Source organism: Canis lupus, chromosome 23 (assembly GCF_048164855.1).
Source record: "Canis lupus baileyi chromosome 23, mCanLup2.hap1, whole genome shotgun sequence".
NCBI lineage: Eukaryota > Metazoa > Chordata > Mammalia > Carnivora > Canidae > Canis > Canis lupus.
In genome coordinates, this window is record NC_132860.1 from 30975400 (window position 1) to 30993517 (window position 18118).

The window sequence follows — 18118 nt, forward strand, 5'->3', positions numbered from 1 at the left end:
TTCATGATGACCATTTTAATCACAAAGTGTTAACATACAGATTAACATAAACTTCAGTTATCATAGGAACACGTTCACAAAATTCAGTAACTGGTATCAGTGAAACCAAAGTAAGCATTTTGGAGACTTCAACGCACTGGATGGAATTCTTCAAGAAGTTCAGCATAAGTTTTCTTATCTATAAAAAGATCACAAAAAACTTATTTTTAGATTATGTTTTAGAAATTATATTTCCTAAAGAAAAATAAACTTAATATTCTATAGATATAAACTCCTAAGAATTTCCTTATGTTCTTGTTCTCAACCATAGCTTAGCAACCACTGAGAGATTCTGTTTCACTGGATGAAGGATAACTTTGAAAGAATCCATGGTGACATCCAGATGGCTGCTGCCAGGGGGTCCTGACTGAAGAGGTCAAAGAAGGAATGAACATGGAGAGGCACAGGTCAGCTGGGAGGGCCAGGAGTTGATGTGATCAAGCTTCCGTGTCAGTGCAGGAGGCTTTTGGCACAACTGCCACTAATCTGCTGCTCAAAGACAGAATGAGTCTGTGAGAGGGATCCCTGGGTGGCTCAGCGGTTTAGGACCGAGTCCCACATCAGGCTCCCTGCATGGAGCCTACTTCTCCCTCTGCCTGTCTCTGCCAATCTCTCTCTCTCTGTCTCTCATGAATAAATAAATAAAATCTTAAAAAAAAAAAAAAAAAAAAAAAAAGGAGTCTGTGAGGCTACACAAGCTCCTGCTGACAGAGGGAGCTAGTATGCAGAGGAAGCAATAAGCCAGAGGCCTGAGACTGAGGACTACACTGCCACTGGGTCTCACTCTTAGGAATCAATATTACCAAGATTCTAACTCAAAAACCCAATAGTTTTGAGTATTCCCCATCCCTGATACATCCATTATTGATGGCTTTGTACTCTAGTCTTTGAACTCTTCACTGGTAAAAAAAAAAAAAGAAAAAAAAAGAAAAACAGCTGTATCTTTTTGATCTACCATAAACATCACATATGTGACTGAAGGCTATGGGAATATTAAACAGAGTAATACAATTTTAGCTAAATAGGACCTTAAAGACCATCATTTGGTATAGTGAAATTTAAATGCTCAATACTAGACATTTATATGAATAGGAAAATCTACATATTTACAAGTTCAAAATTTTTCTACATTCATTCACTCACATGTGCACACCTGTATTATGTGTGTGTATGTGTGTGTGTATATATATATATACGTGTATATATATAAATACAAATAAGAAGACAGTTATTATTTTTTTTTTCTAAAGATTTTATTTAGTCATGAGACACACACAGAGAGAGGGGCAGAGACACAGGCAGAGGGAGAAGCAGGGTCCATGCAGAGAGCCTGATGCGGGACTCGACCTCGGGACTCCAAGATCATGCCCTGGGCCAAAGGCAGGCACTAAACTGCTGAGCCACTCACCCAGGGATCCCCAGAAAACAGTTATACTACCATCAAATCCATAGTAAAGAGCCATAAGTAGGATGTGCTAAGGAATTTCGTATTTGTAGCTGGGCCAGGGCTTCTTTGAGATGAGGACTCTTGAGCTGGAATATGCTAGGTGGACAGGTAAAGACAGAGCAAGAGGAGGATCAAGAGGGTACAGGGTGTACAAAGTGATACACAGCAGGTTCAGGACACAGCATTTCATGAGGCAGGATATGAGTTACAGGAGATGAGGCAGGGTTCTGTGTAGATCAGGTCAGCTATTACTTACTGCTTACTAGCAGAGGCTCTGTCCTGGAGGCTGAGGAAACAAAGATGAAGCTACAGTCTAGTGAGGGACACAGACACGTACATGTCATGTGATGGATAAAAGGCATGGGCAATTAGCTCAGTCTGGGGAAATAAACTCTCCTCAGGAGTCTGGATTTTATCCTACAGGCAATGGACAGCTATTGTAAGCAATCTATTTTAGGCATAACTACATTTATCCAGAGACAGGATCTTTAGTAAGATTGAAGGCAGAAGTGAGCTGGAGGCAAGTGCAACAGTCCAAGCAAGAGGTTATCAGGGCATGAACCGGGGGGAGTGGCAGTGCGAGAGACAGGAATTTAGAACTGAGAAATACTTAGGAAGTAGAACAGGAAGACTTGACGACTAATGAGAAATTCACAGAAAGACTAGAAGATCCTTCCCAGGTTTCTGGCTGGGGTACTGAGGTGGACAGTGGTGCCACTTACTGGTGCAGAACATAGAAAAGAAGTCTGCACAGGCAAAGGGGACATAAATTCTGTTTGCTGCCTGATGGACACAGAGGTACTCAGCCAGAAAATTCAAAGAATTTAAATTCAAGAGAATTCTAGTTGATAGACAAAGATGTGGGAATCATCAGAATACTGAAGGTACCTGAAGGTACAGGCATGGATAAGATTAACCAGGGGCACCTGGGTGGCTCGGTCGGCGAAGTATCCCCCGGTTGATTTTGGCTCAGGTCATGATCTCAGAGTCGTGGGATCAAGCCCCACTTTGGGCTCTGTGCTCAGTGGAAGGTCTGCTTCTCTCCTTCCCCCGCCTCCCTCCCCACCCTTGTGCACACTCTCTCATTCTGTCAAATAAATACCTTTTTCAGGAAAATCCTCTGGATGTGATTTTATATAGGCAAACATATCATGGTCCCTCAGGGCATACATACAGTCTTGACGTCTTAAAAGATAATATCCAATAAAGACAAAGGAAGTAACATACAGAAGCTGGCGATGCAAACCTAAAATTCAAACAACAAATCCCAAAGAAAGCAAAAATCAATGTATATTTAAAATCATAGTTTTGCAGTTCAGACATACATCTTTCATCATTCTCTTAAAAAAAAAAAAAAAGTCTTTTCTATGGCGTTTTTGAAAAAACAGTCTTGACCTTGATATATCTTCCTGAAGAAATCTGGCAATTATGAAAAGCAACATTAAATCTATAGGCATAACTATTAATAGAACCCAAGATTTTTAAAATTCAGCTTTTACAAATTTCTTCAGGAGAAAAGGTGGATTAGTACAAAATCCTGAAGATCTAAACTAACTTGTATTCCAGAACCTGTTCAAGATGTGATGTGACAGAGATGAAGTCCTTTACAAATGCTCGAAAAGCAATTTGGTTTGTCTCCATATACTAATTTATATTTGCATATTTATTGGTTACCAAAGTAGCCAGCTACTCTACAAATAATGTATCAATTCTCTTTTTTACCTTCTAAATTTTGTACCATGTGCATGAATTACCTATTCAAAAGCTATATTTATAGCAAAATCATCCTACAATAATGAGACTGGGGAGGATCAACTCATGTGATGTAGGGAAAGCCAAAATATAAATTCTGAAGGGGAGATCCAAAGGTCTGAACTTTACACACAGAAGTATCTTTTTAAAAAGGCTAACTGCAGGGATGCCTGGGTGGCTTAGCGGTTGAGCGTCTGTCTGCCTTTGGCCCAGGGTGTGATCCTGAAGTCCCGGGATCGAGTCCCACGTCGGGCTCCCTGGATGGAGCCTGCTTCTCTCTCTGCCTCTCTCTGTGTGTCTCTCATGAATAAATAATTAAAATCTTAAAAAAAAAAAAAAAAAAAGGCTAACTGCAGGTGCAGGTTTGATTTTCTAGCTATGTCCCAGGATTCTATCCCTCTTCTTCTTATCCCACACATATTCCTCTGAAGAACTTGTTTGTTTCTACAGGTTTTATCTACTGTCCACATACTGGTGACCTTGAGTCAGATACCCATGCTGAATAACATGTATATCCAAATGTCTGACAGTATGTTCACCTGAATACCACCAAATGAACTTCTTTCCTATTCATGCCTCATCCTCTTAATTCAGAGAATAAGACCATTCACCCAGGAAATAAAGTCCTGGGTAATAAACACAGTAATCAACCTTTTTTTTTTTTTTAACCCTCTTCCCCCCACCCATCTAGTCAGAGTCCTGTCAGTTCTTCCTTGTATTTCCCTTGCCTCACTTCAGAGAACTCATCTCTCACTCATACTACCTGCTCTCCCCTTTCATCTCATTTTCCATTCCACACTTACCCCAGCCTTTACCCTGTCACTAGAGGAATTTTTACTAAACTACAAACCGAGCTTGTCAGCTCCTCCTTCTTCAATTATACCCAATAGGTGACCAAACTCCTAGATAACGACCTTGCCCTTCATGAGCGGACTCTTCCATCTTCATCTGACACTCCCTGATACGTACATTGTGCTTCAGCAATACTGAGCTACTTTTAATTCCTTATGCAAATTAGACTCCTTCTTGCTTATTTATTTTCTTCCTGTTTTTTTTTATACCACTCACGGGTTATTTCTCTGTCCAGACACCTCCTCATCCTTCAAGACTCAATTCAGACATCACTTCTAAGAAGTCTTCCCAGAACTTTCCTTAATGAGGTTAACAAAGTGAACTCCTCTCTACTATTTCTGCTATAGAAATTATTTCCATCTACTTCCATGCAAAACCAATGCTTAATTCATCTCTCTGTACTAGCACACAGAGAGCACTTAATATCTAATAAACAGATACATGGCCTTGGGCAAGTCAATTTACCTCTAAAACAAAGATAATACCTAACCTATCATTCTTACAGCAGTATTATATAAACCAAAAGAAAATATATGTAAAAATATTTTGGAAAAAATATGTAAAACAATAAAAATGCAAAGTATTACTATGATTTGGGACTGGATAGGGCCCAGACTCTTTTGCATTCTCTCTTGCCCCAAAGAGCCATTGTTTTCCCTAATGGGTCACCTGCAATATAGCAAACCAAAGTGTGCTGGGTTCTACTGTGTGCCACTGGACTACACAGACCCAAAAACCCAGACTCTCTATGCTTACCCATATCACCCACAGAAAAAGACTCCCTGAATGTTTCGGATGACAATGTCAGTGTTCTAGTCCTCAAGGCATGATGTGGCCCCTTGACGTGGCCTCTTCCCGTGTCCTTTCCCTAACCTTTTCTCTACTTCTCAGCAGTGGTCTCCCTCCCACCACATGCACCCCTCCACAATCATTTTCCTTTTCATTAAGTGAATCTAAACTTGGAAGCTACAGTACCCTTTCCAGGAACACCATAAATTACTGTATATTAAACTAGAAATCAATAAATATATTTAACTTGTGGACTACACTTAGATACCAACTAACTATAAATTTAGGGCAGGTAGGTGTTAACTAGCAACAGGGGTTTAGAACTCCAGATGGGAGAGAAGCTTAAGAAAAAATTCTATTTAATAGTTTATGCTAACCTGAAAAAGATGTGCAAAATCTGGGTTCCAACAGTACCCACAAAATGCCAGGTACTCTCCATGGCTGTAGTTTGAAAATCTACCATATCTTTCTCCTTCCCTGCTTTTCTGTCACACTTGTTACCCTACGTGCCTGAACTTTTACCACAATGTCTTTTAAATGGATGTGCTTGTCTGATTTGTAAACCTTTGGGGGGCTGGGACCATGTTTTAGACTTCCTTGTAATCTACATATATTTATTCAATAAATACTTGCTGAATACTATTATATGATAGTCATTAAACTAGAAAACACAATATGCTTCAATAAATGCTGCTGAGAACCATTTTAATAGTCCTCAAGACCTAAATTTTCCAAAGCAACCTAGGGAAAACCACAGAACTCAAGAACTCTGATTCTTACCCCTAGATTAAGGGCTTTATACATCATCTCTTCTAGTTCTCACAGCCACACAGAGGTAGATAGTATTCCTGTTTTGTAGCTAAGGAAACTAAAGCTCATGAAGATAAATAACTTCCCCAGAATCAAAAGGCTAGTAGAATGGAGGTGGTGTCAAATGCAAAATCATGTGCTCTTGACCATTATGCTCTTCCTCTGGAATAGTTTCTCTTCAATCTGTACCTCCTTTGTGTTCCCAAAGTGCTCACTGCTCATCTATTTCGATGAAAACACACTCTCTGCCATGCCTAGACCCATAATGGACTGTTTACTTGTTCTCCAACTTGATTAGGAGCTCTTCAAGTACAGGGATGGTATTCTTTACCCCATATACCCAGGATGTAACACTGCCTGGTAGAGAGGAAAAGTTCAGTAAAATCTGATCAAACGGGGGATCCCTGGGTGGTTCAGCAGTTTAGCGCCTGCCTTTGGCCCAGGGTGTGATCCTGGAGTCCTGGGATCGAGTCCCACATCGGGCTCCCTGTGTGGAGCTTGCTTCTCCCTCTGCCTGTGTCTCTGTCTCTCTCTCTTTCTGTGTCTCTCATGAGTAAATAAATAAAATCTAAAAAAAAAAAAAAAAAAAAAAGAGTCCTTAAAAAAAAAAAAAGCTGATCAAACAAATATATGGTAAACTGTTTGCATAACCACAGCTAAGGAATGGAAACTCTGTCCAGCAACTTCTGTGTGCCAGGCATTTTATCTACAGAATCTCACTTAATTCTCACAACAAATATGCAAAGATAATTATTCTCATTTTATTTAAAAGATTTATTTATTTGAGAGAGAGAGCAGGCAAGCGAGTGTGGGGGGAGGGTAGACGAAGAGATAGTCTTAAACACACTCTGTCCCACACAGCCTCCATCTCACAACCCTGAGATCATGACCTGAGCTGAAACCAAGAGTCAGATGCTTAACCAACTGTGCTACCCAGACCCCAATATTCTCATTTTATAGGTGAAGAAACTTTGCCTCTGAACAGCTCTACCAAGTAACTTACTCAAGCTGACAGAAGACAGTGGAGTAAGGCTATTTAGTTCCAAAGTGGAGTTCTTTCCATTACAATAAACGACAGGCTTGGGCAAATGTGGAGTGGTAATGAAAAGGGAGAAAAACCTCATCTCCCTAAAGACAGAAATAGACAAAAATCTTTCCGTGGAGAGGGGTCATATTCAAGGAAGATGGAACTTCAGAACTATTTGAGCACTGTAAATGCTGAGATTTGGTGATCTGGGAGCTAGCCTTCAGGCATGACATTAAGCTGGAAAGTGGCAAAAAGAGACAGGAGCGATGTGATTACTGGATACCTGAACCACTCTATTAGCTTTCTTCTTAACTGAACTTCTTGGCTCCAATCGGTGCCTTGCATTGACAAAGCTGATTCCCCCTTCCCCTTTTTAAAGATTCATTAATTTACTTTTTAAAAAAATATTTTATTTATTTATTCATTCATGAGACACACACACACACACACACACAGAGGCAGAGACACAGGCAGCGGGAGAAGCAGGCTCCATGCAGGGAGCCCAACATGGGACTGGATCCCAGGATTAGGACCTGAGCCAGAAGGCAGACACTCAACTGCTGTGCCATCCAGGGGTCCTTAAGATTCATTAATTTGAGAGAGCAGTGCATGCGGGGTGGGGATACAATGACAATGATGAAGGGAAAGAGAATCTTAAGCAGACTCCTCACTGGGCAAGGAGCCAGGCTGGGCTAGATCTCAGGACCCTGAGATCACAATCTGAGAGAAATCAAGAGCCGGCCCTCACTCGAGCCACTCAGGCATCCCAAGCTGACCTTCCTTTTAAAACACAAGGTACAGGGCAGCCCGGGGGGTGGGGGGTGGGGGGTGGGGCTCAGCAGTTTAGCCTGCCTTCAGACCAGGGCCTGGTCCTGGGGACCCGGGATCGAGTCTCACATCAGGCTCCCTGCGTGGAGCCTGCTTCTCCCTCCGCCTGTCTCTCTCCTTGTGTCTCTCATGAACGAATAAATAAATTAAAAAAATAAAATAAGTAAAACACAAGGCACAGAGGTGCCTTGGTGGCCCAGTCAGTTAAGTGTCTGATACTTGATTTTGGCTCAGGTCATGATCTCAGGGGTGGCTCTCTCTCTAAAAATAAATAAACAAACAAACATAAGGCCTGGGGCACCTAGCTGGTCCAGTTGGTAGAGCATCTGATTCTTGATCTCAGGGTGGTGAGTTCAAGTCCCACGGTGGGCATGGAGCTGACTCACAAAAACAAACAAAACACCCCACAAGCCTGATTACTGCATCTCTCCACTCCGCTCCCCCACCACGGCTCTCAAAACCTAAAAAGGTTCCTGTCTGCCTAGAGAATAAGTCGTCATCATCTACCTAAATCTCCTTCTTAGCCTTAACACCCTACCCTGCACACTCAATCGTCAGACTCTTCCTGGCCCAGCGGCCCTGGCCTCCATTTACTTCCCTGGCCTCCCATGGGCCTGGGAGGCTGGCTGTGTCCTAGTATCTGCCCGGTAAATCAAAGCTAAGCTCAAAGACCCCTCTTCCGAAGCTCCCTTCCTCTCTCCCCTTTGGAAATCCATCGGCCTTAGCACAGCTACCACGACGGCCATTTATCTGACAGGCGGCCCCTCCCATTCTTCGAGAGAAGACCGCCCAGCGGCTGGGCCTCTCCTCCTCAAAGGGGCCCCCAGGCCAGCAGTACCTGGAGTTTTTAACAACAGGCTGCGCCTCTGACCAACGGAATGGGAGTCCTCATTTTAACAAGATCCCCGGGCTTCCCGTACGCATCCGCACCGCAAGTGTGAGAAGCGCGGACTTCCAACGCAGCCGTGAGGCCATGGCGCAGGCCGGCTACTCCACCACCCGGCGGCCTCGGGGGAGAGGCGATGGCCCCTCCACGTCTCTCCTCCCTGTGGCTAACGCTTCCCCGCACAGCACCTGGAGGAGCCGGGCCGTAACGCACCGACGGCCCGCAGCGCGCGGCACACAGCAAAGGGCGGGCAGCCCGGCCCCGGGCTCTTTCACGGACTCGCCGTGAGCTCGGGGCTTCTGATGACCTCGGCCGCCCTACGTGCCAGAGGGCACTCGGCCCCACTGCGTTCCGAGGCCGCGGAGGCCCCAAGCGGGCGAGGCGGAGGCTGCCAGGTGAGAAGGCCGGGGAAAGCCAAAGCACTTGGGGCAGCCCACGGACGGCGAGGAACCCGCCCGCCGCCCCGCCGCCCCGCCGCCCCGCCGCGCGCGAGCAGCCCTCACCGGCGGACAGCACCGGCCTCCTCCGGATGGCGTTATCGAGCAAGCCGGAGCAGTAGCCCAAGAAGCCCATGTAGGCGAGCCGCGGGTCGGTCAGCTTGGGCGGGGGGAGGCTGCGCGCCTCATCCGGCAGGAGCTGCAAGGGCACTCGGCCCGGCCGTCCGCTCATCATGGTGACGCCGTCCCCGCTTGAGGCCTGGCCTCCGACCGCCAGCTACAAAGAAACCCACCAGGACCACTGCCGGGGCGCACGCCGGGCGCTTTCACCTCCGCGAGCGCGGCTGAAGGGCATGGCGCAGGGCGGTGCAGGCCGCAAACGCTTCCCCGCGCACGCTGCGGCCGGGGCCCGCGCAGGAGGTTCCGGGATACTAAATGCCCCACCTCCCCCGGCTCCGGTTCCTGCCCGCGCTATTCTGGCTCCGGGCGGGGGGGGCGGGGCTTTCTGGGCCTTGGTACCCGGGTCGTGGGGCAGGAAACGAGCCAGACGGGGAGGCCGGCAGGGGGGCACCTGGGGGCTCAGTGGCCGAGCATCTACCTTTGGCCCAGGCCCTGATCCCGGAGTTCCGGGATAAAAATAAAAAGGTTAAAAACAATTTGTGACAAAATACTAACGGTTGTTACTTCTGGACGGTAGGATATGGGTATTTGTTTTCTTGTTCTTTGTAATTTTTCGCCTTTTAAGGCTTGTTTAAAAAAAAAAGTCCCAAGTTGGATTCAGAAGAATGTGTGGGAGAAGAATGTGTAAACATTATTTAAACATTTTTAAGTGTTTGCCTAAGAGTTCATCTAGTTTTGAAAATTTACATAGTCTTGCTGGGGAAAATTTTTAGTGGCTTTCCTTCTTTTGATGTGATTTTAAAATAAAAATTCTGAGGTTTTTTTTTTTTTTTCTTAATTGCAAAACAGCTTTTTTTTTTTTTTTTTTTTAATATGTCATGCTATTTTCATAGGACAGATTCCCAGCCCTGTTGTTACTGGAGCAAAGAGTGTGAAACTTTGAAGCATTTGCTGTGCTCCAAGAAACTCCCAATATATATATGTGTGTGTGTGTATATATATGTATATAACTTCAGGAAATCCTAACTTGAAATATTAAAGATCTGGGAGTGCTTTTTATAGGCACAAAATGTCCATCCTTTAATCACTCTTAACTGATATTTGATTCTACTACTTTGGAGCTTAATACCTTCGATACATAGACCTTTGCGTTAACCTCTGGTTTAATCAGCATTCTTCTAGGTAAAATGTTGATCTCACTAACGAATGAATGAATACGAAAAGAAGACATTTTCATTCACATTAGGAAGAGTTTTTTAAAGAGAGCTGTTCAAAGGTAGAAGCTCCCCATTACTGGAGGCAGGTAAGTAGAGACTGGACCATTACTTGGCCAAATATTATAAATTCCTTCTTCCTTTCATTCCTCAAACCTTTAGGGAACAGTTTTTCCTTCAGTCATGTGCAAGGACCTGGAGACCCAGAGGTGAAAAATTTTAGGATGCTGCCACCCAGGCTAAATTTCAAGAGTTTGGTTAAATGATCCAGTCCTGGTGTTCTCTGGATTCTTTGTTGCTGCCTGGACCTTAATTTTGGGTTCTGGTAGGTGTGCCTGTAAACGACAGGAAACCCAGCAAACTAGCTTTTATGAGATTTTGATGAATTACAACTATGATCAAGCCTACCTGTGGAAGTTTGATAAGATACAAAGATGAATTCTGGCTGAAGGACCATTCAGGGTCAGGGGAGGGAGAGGTAATTGGGGACGCAGGGGTTTTGAGGAAGCAATATCTTCTGACGCCCCTAACCTTTTCTTTCTTTCTTTCTCTTTCTTTCTTTCTTTCTTTCTTTCTTTCTTTCTTTCTTTCTTTCTTTCTTTCTTTCTTTCTTTCTTTCTTTCTTTCTTTCTTTCTTTCTTTCTTTCTTTCTTTCTTTCTCTTCTTTCTTTCTTTCTTTCTTTCTTTCTTTCTTCTTTCTTTCTTTCTTTCTTTCTTTCTTTCTTTCTTTCTTTTTCTTTCTTTTTCTTTCTTCTTTCTTTTCTTTCTTTCTTTCTTTCTTTCTCTTCTTTCTTTCTTTCTTTCTTTCTTTCTTTCTATCTTTCTTTCTTTTTTAAAAAGATTTTATTTATTTATTCATGAGAGACACAGAGAGAGAAGCAGAGACATAGGCAGAGGGAGAAGCAGGCTCCATGCAGGAACCCTGATGTAGGACTTGATCCCGTTTCTCCAGGATCACGCCCTGGGCCAAAGGCAGACGCTCAACCGCTGAGCCACCCAAGCAAGTCCTAACCTTTTAAAGGAAATAAAACACTATACATAAAACCAAAGTCCCCTCTCCTTTCTTTCCCAGAGAACCACTATGAGTTTAGTGTATATACTTCCAATTCACTTTTTATATTTTTAGATATATTTAATATTGTGTTATGTGTTTTTAAATTTTTCTACCTGAATAGTATAAATTCATTGTTCTTCTTTTCTCTCACTTTTGGGGATCCCTGGGTGACTCAGTGTTTTTGCGCCTGCCTTCAGCCCAGGGTGTGATCCTGGAGTTCCGGGATCGAGTCCCACATCCGGCTCCCTGCATGGAGCCTGCTTCTCCCTCTGCCTGTGTCTCTGCCTCTCTCTCTCTCTTTGTATCTCTCATGAAGAAATAAATAAAATCTTTTTAAAAAATTCATTGTTCTTCTTTTCTCTCACTTTAACATTCCATGTAATGATTCATTCCTTTTGACTACTATATAATATTCTATCATATAAATATGTCACATTTTATTTATTCATTACCCTTTTGTTGATATTTATTTTTTCCCTTTTGTTGATATTTAGATTGTTTACAATTCCTTGAAAGTCTATACTCTAAGCGTATTATCTAGTGTCCAGATAAATTTTTGCATATGCATACCAGGACTAGGATATGTACAAGAATATTTACAGGAGTAATAGCCATTTATAATACTCCCAAACTGGAAATATCCTAAATGTCCACTAAAACAGAACAGAAAATAAACTGTGGTGTTTTCTTAGAAAGGTGTATCTATGCATTAGTATGATGAATCTTAAAAAAGAGAGTGATGTTTAAAAAGAGAATAAAGATTAAGGGAATAAGAGATAAGTTACAGGGGCACCTGGGTGGCTCAGTGGTTGAGCATCTGCCTTTGGCTCAGGTTGTGATCCTGGGGTCCTGGGATCAAGTGCCCCAATCAGGCTCCCAGCAGGGAGCCTGCTTCTCCCTCTGCCTATATCTCTGCCTCTCTCTGTGTGTGTCTCTCTCTCATGAACAAATAAATAAAATATTTTTTTAAAAAAGGAGATAAGTTACAGGGGAATATATAATTCCATTTATATAAAGTTCAAAGGTATGTAAAAATATATTGCTTAGAGATACACATATTAGTGGTAAAACTGGAAAGAAAAGAGACAAGGATTAACATCAATGTTCAGAATAGTTACCTCTGGGAGAAGAAAAGCACACAGAAGACCTTTAAGGTATTAATACTATTCTAAGCTGTGTGGTGGGTTTATTGGTGTACATTTTACTATTTTTAACTTTAATATGCATTTTACATACTTTTGGATTTTATGATAACTTTAATGTAATGTAAATTTATATTGCTAAATTAAAATTTTAACTTTTTATTATGGTAAAAAATACATAACAAATATACCAACCTAACCATTCTTAAGGGTATAGTCAATAGTGTTAAGTATATTCACATTGTAGTGCAGCATACCTCCAGAACTTCTTCATCCTGCAAAACTGAAATTCTATACCCTTTAAACACTAATTTCTTTCCCTTCCTCCCCCAAGCTTTGGCAATCACCCTTCTACTCTCTGTTTTTATGATTCTGACGTCTTTTTTTTTTTTTTTTTTTTTTTTTATTTATGATAGTCACACAGAGAGAGAGAGAGAGAGAGGCAGAGACACAGGCAGAGGGAGAAGCAGGCTCCATGCACCAGGAGCCTGGTGTGGGATTCAATCCCGGGTCTCCAGGATCGTGCCTTGGGCCAAAGGCAGGCGCCAAACCGCTGCGCCACCCAGGGATCCCTATGATTCTGACTTCTGTAGATACTTAATATGTATGGAATTTTACAATATTTGTCCTTTTGTGACTGGCTTATTTCACTTACTATAATGTCCTTGAGGTTAATACATGTTGCATGTGATGGAATTTTCTTCCTTTTTGAGGTTGCATAATATTCCATCACAAAATATATATACTACGTATTCCTGTTTAAAAAACAATTTTAGGGATGCCTGGGTGGCTCAGCGGTTGAGCGTCTGCCTTTGGCCCAGGGCATGATCCTGGGATCAGGGATTGAGTCCCACATCAGGCTCCCTCAGCCTATATCTCTGCCTCTCTCTGTCGCTGTGTCTCTCATGAATAAATAAATAAAAGTCTTTTTTTTAAAAAAAGATTTGTTCATTTGAGAGAGAGAGGAAAAAAAAAAAGAAAGCATGAACAGGGGGAGAGACAGAGGGAGAAGGAGAAGCAGACTCCCTGCTGATCTTGGAACACAACTTGGGGCTTGAACCCAGGACTTAGAGATCATGACCTGAGCCGAAGGCAGACACTTAACCATCTGAGCTACCCAGGTGCCCCTACATTTTATTTTATTTTATTTTATTTTATTTTATTTTATTTTATTTGTTTTATTTTATTTTATTTTATTTTCTTCTTTTCTTTTCTTCTTTTTTCTTTTCTTTTCTTTTCTTTTCTTTTCTTTTCTTTTCTTTTCTTTCCTTCTCTTTTCTTTTTTTAAAGATTTATTTATTTGAGAAAGAGCGCACAAGTGAGTGTGTGCATGAGTGGGGAGAGGGGCAGAGAAAGGAGAGAAGCAGATTCCCCGCTGAGTGTGGAGCCCCATGCGAGGCTTGATCTCACGACTTTGACATCATGACCTGAGCTGAAATCTAGGGTCTAAGGCTTAACTCAGGTGCGCCCTACATTTTCTTTATCCATTCATCTGTCAATGGACATTTAGGTTGTTTCCACCTCTTACCTACTATGAATAGCGCCACAGTGAAAACAGGTATGCAAATATCCCAAGATCCTGCCTTGAATTCTTTTAGATATATACCCAGAAGTGGGATTGTGGGATTTGAATCATATAGTAATTCTATTTTTAATTTTTCTGAGGAAACTCTATACTGTTTTCCATAATGGCTGCACCATTTTATATTCTCACAGTGCCTAAGGGTTCCAAGTTCTCCACATCCTTGCCAATGCTTGCTGTTTTCTGTTCTTTTGATAATGGCCATTCTATTAAGTGTGAGATGTTATATCATTGTGGTTTTGATTTGCATTTCTCTTATGATTAGTGATGTTGAGCGTATTTTCATATACCAGCATGTTGGCCAGATGTATATCTTCTTTGGAGAATTGTCTATTCAAGTCCTTTGGCCATTTAAAAATCAGGTTATTTGGTTCTTTTTTTAAAAAAAAAAATTTATTTATTCATGAGACACACACACACAGAGAGGCAGAGACAGAAGCAGAGGGAGAAGCAGCTTCCATGCAGGGAGCCCAGTGTGGGACTCCATCCCGGGACTGCGGGATCATGACCTCAACGGAAGGTAGATGCTCAACCGCTGAGCCACTCAGGCATCCCTATTTGGTTCTTTTTGTTGTTGAATTGTGGAAGTTCCTTATACATTCTAGACATCAATCCGTTACCAGATACATATTTTCGAATATTTTCTCCATTCCATAGGTTACCTTTCCACTAGGTGGATTGTTTCCTTTGATATGCAGAAGTTGCTTTTTAAAATATTTTATTTTATTTATTGATTGAGAGAGAGAGAGAGAGAAAGTGAGCACTCTGCGGGGGGTGGGGGTGGGGGTGGGGTGATAGAAGGAGAGGACAGACAGTCCAAGGCAGACTCCACACTGAGCTCAGCGCCCAATGTGGGGCTTGATCTCATGATCCTGAGATCATGACCTGAGCCAAAATCAAGATCAGATGCTCAAACAACTGTGCCACCCAGGCACCCCCAGTATTTTATTTTTAAGTAATCTCTACACCGAATATGGGGCTGGAACTCATAACCCTGAGATTGAGAGTAACACACTTCACTGACTGAGCCAGCCAGGCGCCCAATATGCAGAAGTTTTTAAGTCTGATGTAGTCTCATTTGTCTATTTTTGCTTTTGTTGCCTGTGTTTTTGATGTCATAGCGGAAAATCACTGACACATCTAATGTCCTGAAGCTTTTTACCTGTTTTCTTCTAGTTTTATAGTTTTAGGACTTACATTTTGGTGTTTCATCCATTTTGAGTTATTTTTTTGTATATGGTTGTCAGGTTAGGGACCTTCTTTTGCGTGTGGATATCCAGTTTTCCCTCCAAAACCATTTGTTGAAGAGACTGTCCTTTTCCTAGTGTGCAGTCTTGTCACCCTTGTCAAAGATCATTTGGCCATATACTCAAGGGTTTATTTCGGGCTCTCTGTTTTGTTCCATTTGTGTACATATCTGTCTGTATGCCAGTACCACACCATCTTGATTACTATTATTTTGTAATGTGGTTTGAAATCAGAAAGTGTGAGGTTTCCAGCTTTCTTTTTAAAGATTATTTTGGCAATTTGGGGTCAATAAAACACTTTTTTCCTTTGTTTTCTTTTTTGTTCCTTCTTTTTAAAATGTAGGCTCTCTGCCCAGCATGGAGCCCAATGTGGGGCTTGAGCTCATGACCCGGAGTCAAGACCTGAGCTAAGATCAGATACTTAACCAACTGAGCCACCCAGGCACCCCCTCTTTTCCCCCTAAATACATTTTTATAAAAATTTTAATTTATTTAAGTAATCTCTATACCAAATATGTGGCATCCCAAGAAGAAAAATTTCTCATTTTAATGTAAATATGATGATTAGAGAGGTTATGACAAGTCTTTCATATGTTTATTGATCATCTGGGTCTTTTCTTCAGCAAATTGCAGGGTTTTATCCTTGGCCCATTTTTTCTTTTCTTTTCTTTTTTTTTTTAAGATCTTATTTATTTATTCATGAGACACACACACACACACACACACACACACACACACACACAGAGGCGCAGACACAGGCTGAGGGAGAAACAGGCTCCATGCAGGGAGCCTGACGTGGGACTCCATCTAGGGTCTCTCCAGGATCATGCCCTGGGCTGAAGGTGGCGCTAAACCGCTGAGCCACCCGGGCTGCCTACGTTTTTTCTTTGGAATTGTCTCTTATTTATTGATGTGTAGAAATTCTTTATATATTCTGTTGCTAAGCTTTTTTTTTTTTTTTTGATACTCAAGATCTTTATTGATTTGACTGTAACAGCAACCATTGGTGAGAATTTAATTTTTCCCCTAATTTCCAAACACCTGCTGGTTTAGGACAGTTACAAAAACAACAAAACCCCAACAGAAGTGATCATGGACTCACACAGGACGGCCTCAAGATGGCATGGTATCCTCTGCTATCCATCCATGACAGTGAAATGGAGGGGGTGAAATGGAGGGGGAGGCAGTGGGGGGGGAGGGGGGCAGAGGTCAATGACATCAAAGGACAAAGGGAAGACCAAGGAAAGTACTGGCAGTCTCTACTTTCCATTCAGAGTGGATGGAGCTGGGCCGCTGGTGCCACTAAGACGGGGAAGGGCATTTGTTTTAGATACAAAATATTTTAAAGATGCTCAAGTAGACACCTGGATATGCAAGTGTCCTCTGGGCTCCCCCGAGAGGCCTCCAATGAGGCTTGTTATATATGTGACATATCTTTTCCAAATCTGTTGCTTGCTTTTGAACATTATTTATGGATGATTTTTGTGTGTGTGTGTGTAATACAGCAGTTTAAAGTACTGAGTTACTCAAATTTATCAATCTTTTTCTTATGGTCTGTGTTTTTCATATTGTTTAAGAAACCTTTATTCTGGGGCACCTGGGTGGTTCAGTGGTTGAGCATCTGTCTTTGGCTCAGGTTGTGATCCTGGCATCCTGGGATGGAGTCCCGCATCAGGTTCCCTGCAGGGAGCCTGCTTCTCCCTCTGTCTCTCTCTGTGTCTCTCATGAATAAACAAATAAAATCTTAAAATCTTAAAAAAAAAAAAAAGAAACCTTTATTCTGTGATTAGACAGACATGATCCTATATTTTCTTCCCAAGTTTTAGGTTTTCATGTTTAAGTCTTTAATCCATTTGGATTTTATTTTTGTGTTGAGTGTGTGGGATGTTACATATGAGAACTGACCCAATACCATGTATCAAATAGTTCATCATTCCCCCACCAATAATCAATTCCAACTCTAATATACATCATGCCCTCAGATATGCTATGGTCTATTTATTTTTCTTTTAAAATAAAAAAAAAACCCTCCAGCATTGTTGTGATATTATTGCAATATAACATATACAAATTGAAGGTATAAAATGTGATGATTTGATACACATGTATATTGTGAAATGATTACTACAGAAGGGTTAGTTAACAACCATGGTCTATTTCTGAACTCTATTTTGTTGCCAAGTATTTTGCCTATTACTGTCTTTGTCAATTACTGTAGCTATATCACACTAATAACTATAGCTTTGTAATATTCGTTTATATTTGGTAGACTGTGCACCCAATTTGTTTCAAAAGCTAGCTCACAATAAATGTTAGCAGTTATTGTTATTATTTGCACAACTCTATTATTCCTCATGATTTTAAAATCACCTTGTCAGATTCCCTGGAAAAATCTCATTGAGGATACTGGTTGGAACTGTAATGAATTTATCAACTAATGTGAGGAGAATCAATGTATTTTATTTTATTTTTTATTTTTTTAAAGATTTTATTTATTTATTCACGAGTGACAGAGAGAGAGAGGCAGAGATACAGGCAGAGGAAGAAGCAGGCTCCTGCAGGGAGCCCGATGCAGGACTCAATCCTAGGACCGAGGGATCATGACCTGAGCCAAAGGGATCATGACCTGAGCCAAAGGTAGACGCTCAACCACTGAGCCACCCAGGTGCCCCAATATATATATATATTTTAAGATTTTTATTTATTTTATTTATTTATCTGACAGAGAGAGAGTGTGCACACAAACAGGCAGGGCAGCAGGCAAAGGGAGACGGAGAAGCGGGCTTCCTGGGGAGCAGAGAACCCCACAGGGCCGGATCTCAGGACCTTGAGATCATTACCTGAGCTGAAGGCAGACACTTAACCGAATGAGCCACCCAGGTGTCTCAGGAT

General features: G+C 41.9%; 1 protein-coding gene and 1 long non-coding RNA gene across 2 annotated transcripts in view; one reads left to right on the forward strand and one right to left on the reverse strand.

Moving 5' to 3' along the window:
- Positions 1–9810, reverse strand: NDUFC2 (NADH:ubiquinone oxidoreductase subunit C2). Its single transcript, XM_072794791.1, has 3 exons — positions 8934–9810; positions 2589–2732; positions 1–178 (listed from the first exon to the last, which is right to left on the reverse strand). Exons 1-3 carry the CDS (start codon positions 9100–9102, stop codon positions 129–131), a joined length of 363 nt encoding a protein of 120 aa, XP_072650892.1. The 5' UTR covers positions 9103–9810; the 3' UTR covers positions 1–128.
- LOC140615059 (uncharacterized) overlaps positions 8049–18118 on the forward strand; it is a 20098-nt gene continuing 10028 nt past the window's right edge. The window contains exons 1-2 of the long non-coding RNA XR_012015732.1: positions 8049–9560; positions 10159–10290. This is a non-coding gene — a long non-coding RNA (uncharacterized lncRNA). The remainder of the gene's footprint in view (positions 9561–10158; positions 10291–18118) is intronic.

Bases quoted from the DNA above. Each gene is read 5' to 3' on its own strand.
- NDUFC2 (XM_072794791.1), bottom strand. From the start codon at position 9,102: ATGATGAGCGGACGGCCGGGCCGAGTGCCCTTGCAGCTCCTGCCGGAT. The intron at 2,733-8,933 runs GTGAGGGCTGCT...TTTGAATTTTAG, and splicing joins GAGGCCGGTGCTGTCCGCCG to GTTTGCATCGCCAGCTTCTG. The intron at 179-2,588 runs GTATTTATTTGA...ATCTTTTTATAG, and splicing joins AGAGGATTTTCCTGAAAAAG to ATAAGAAAACTTATGCTGAA.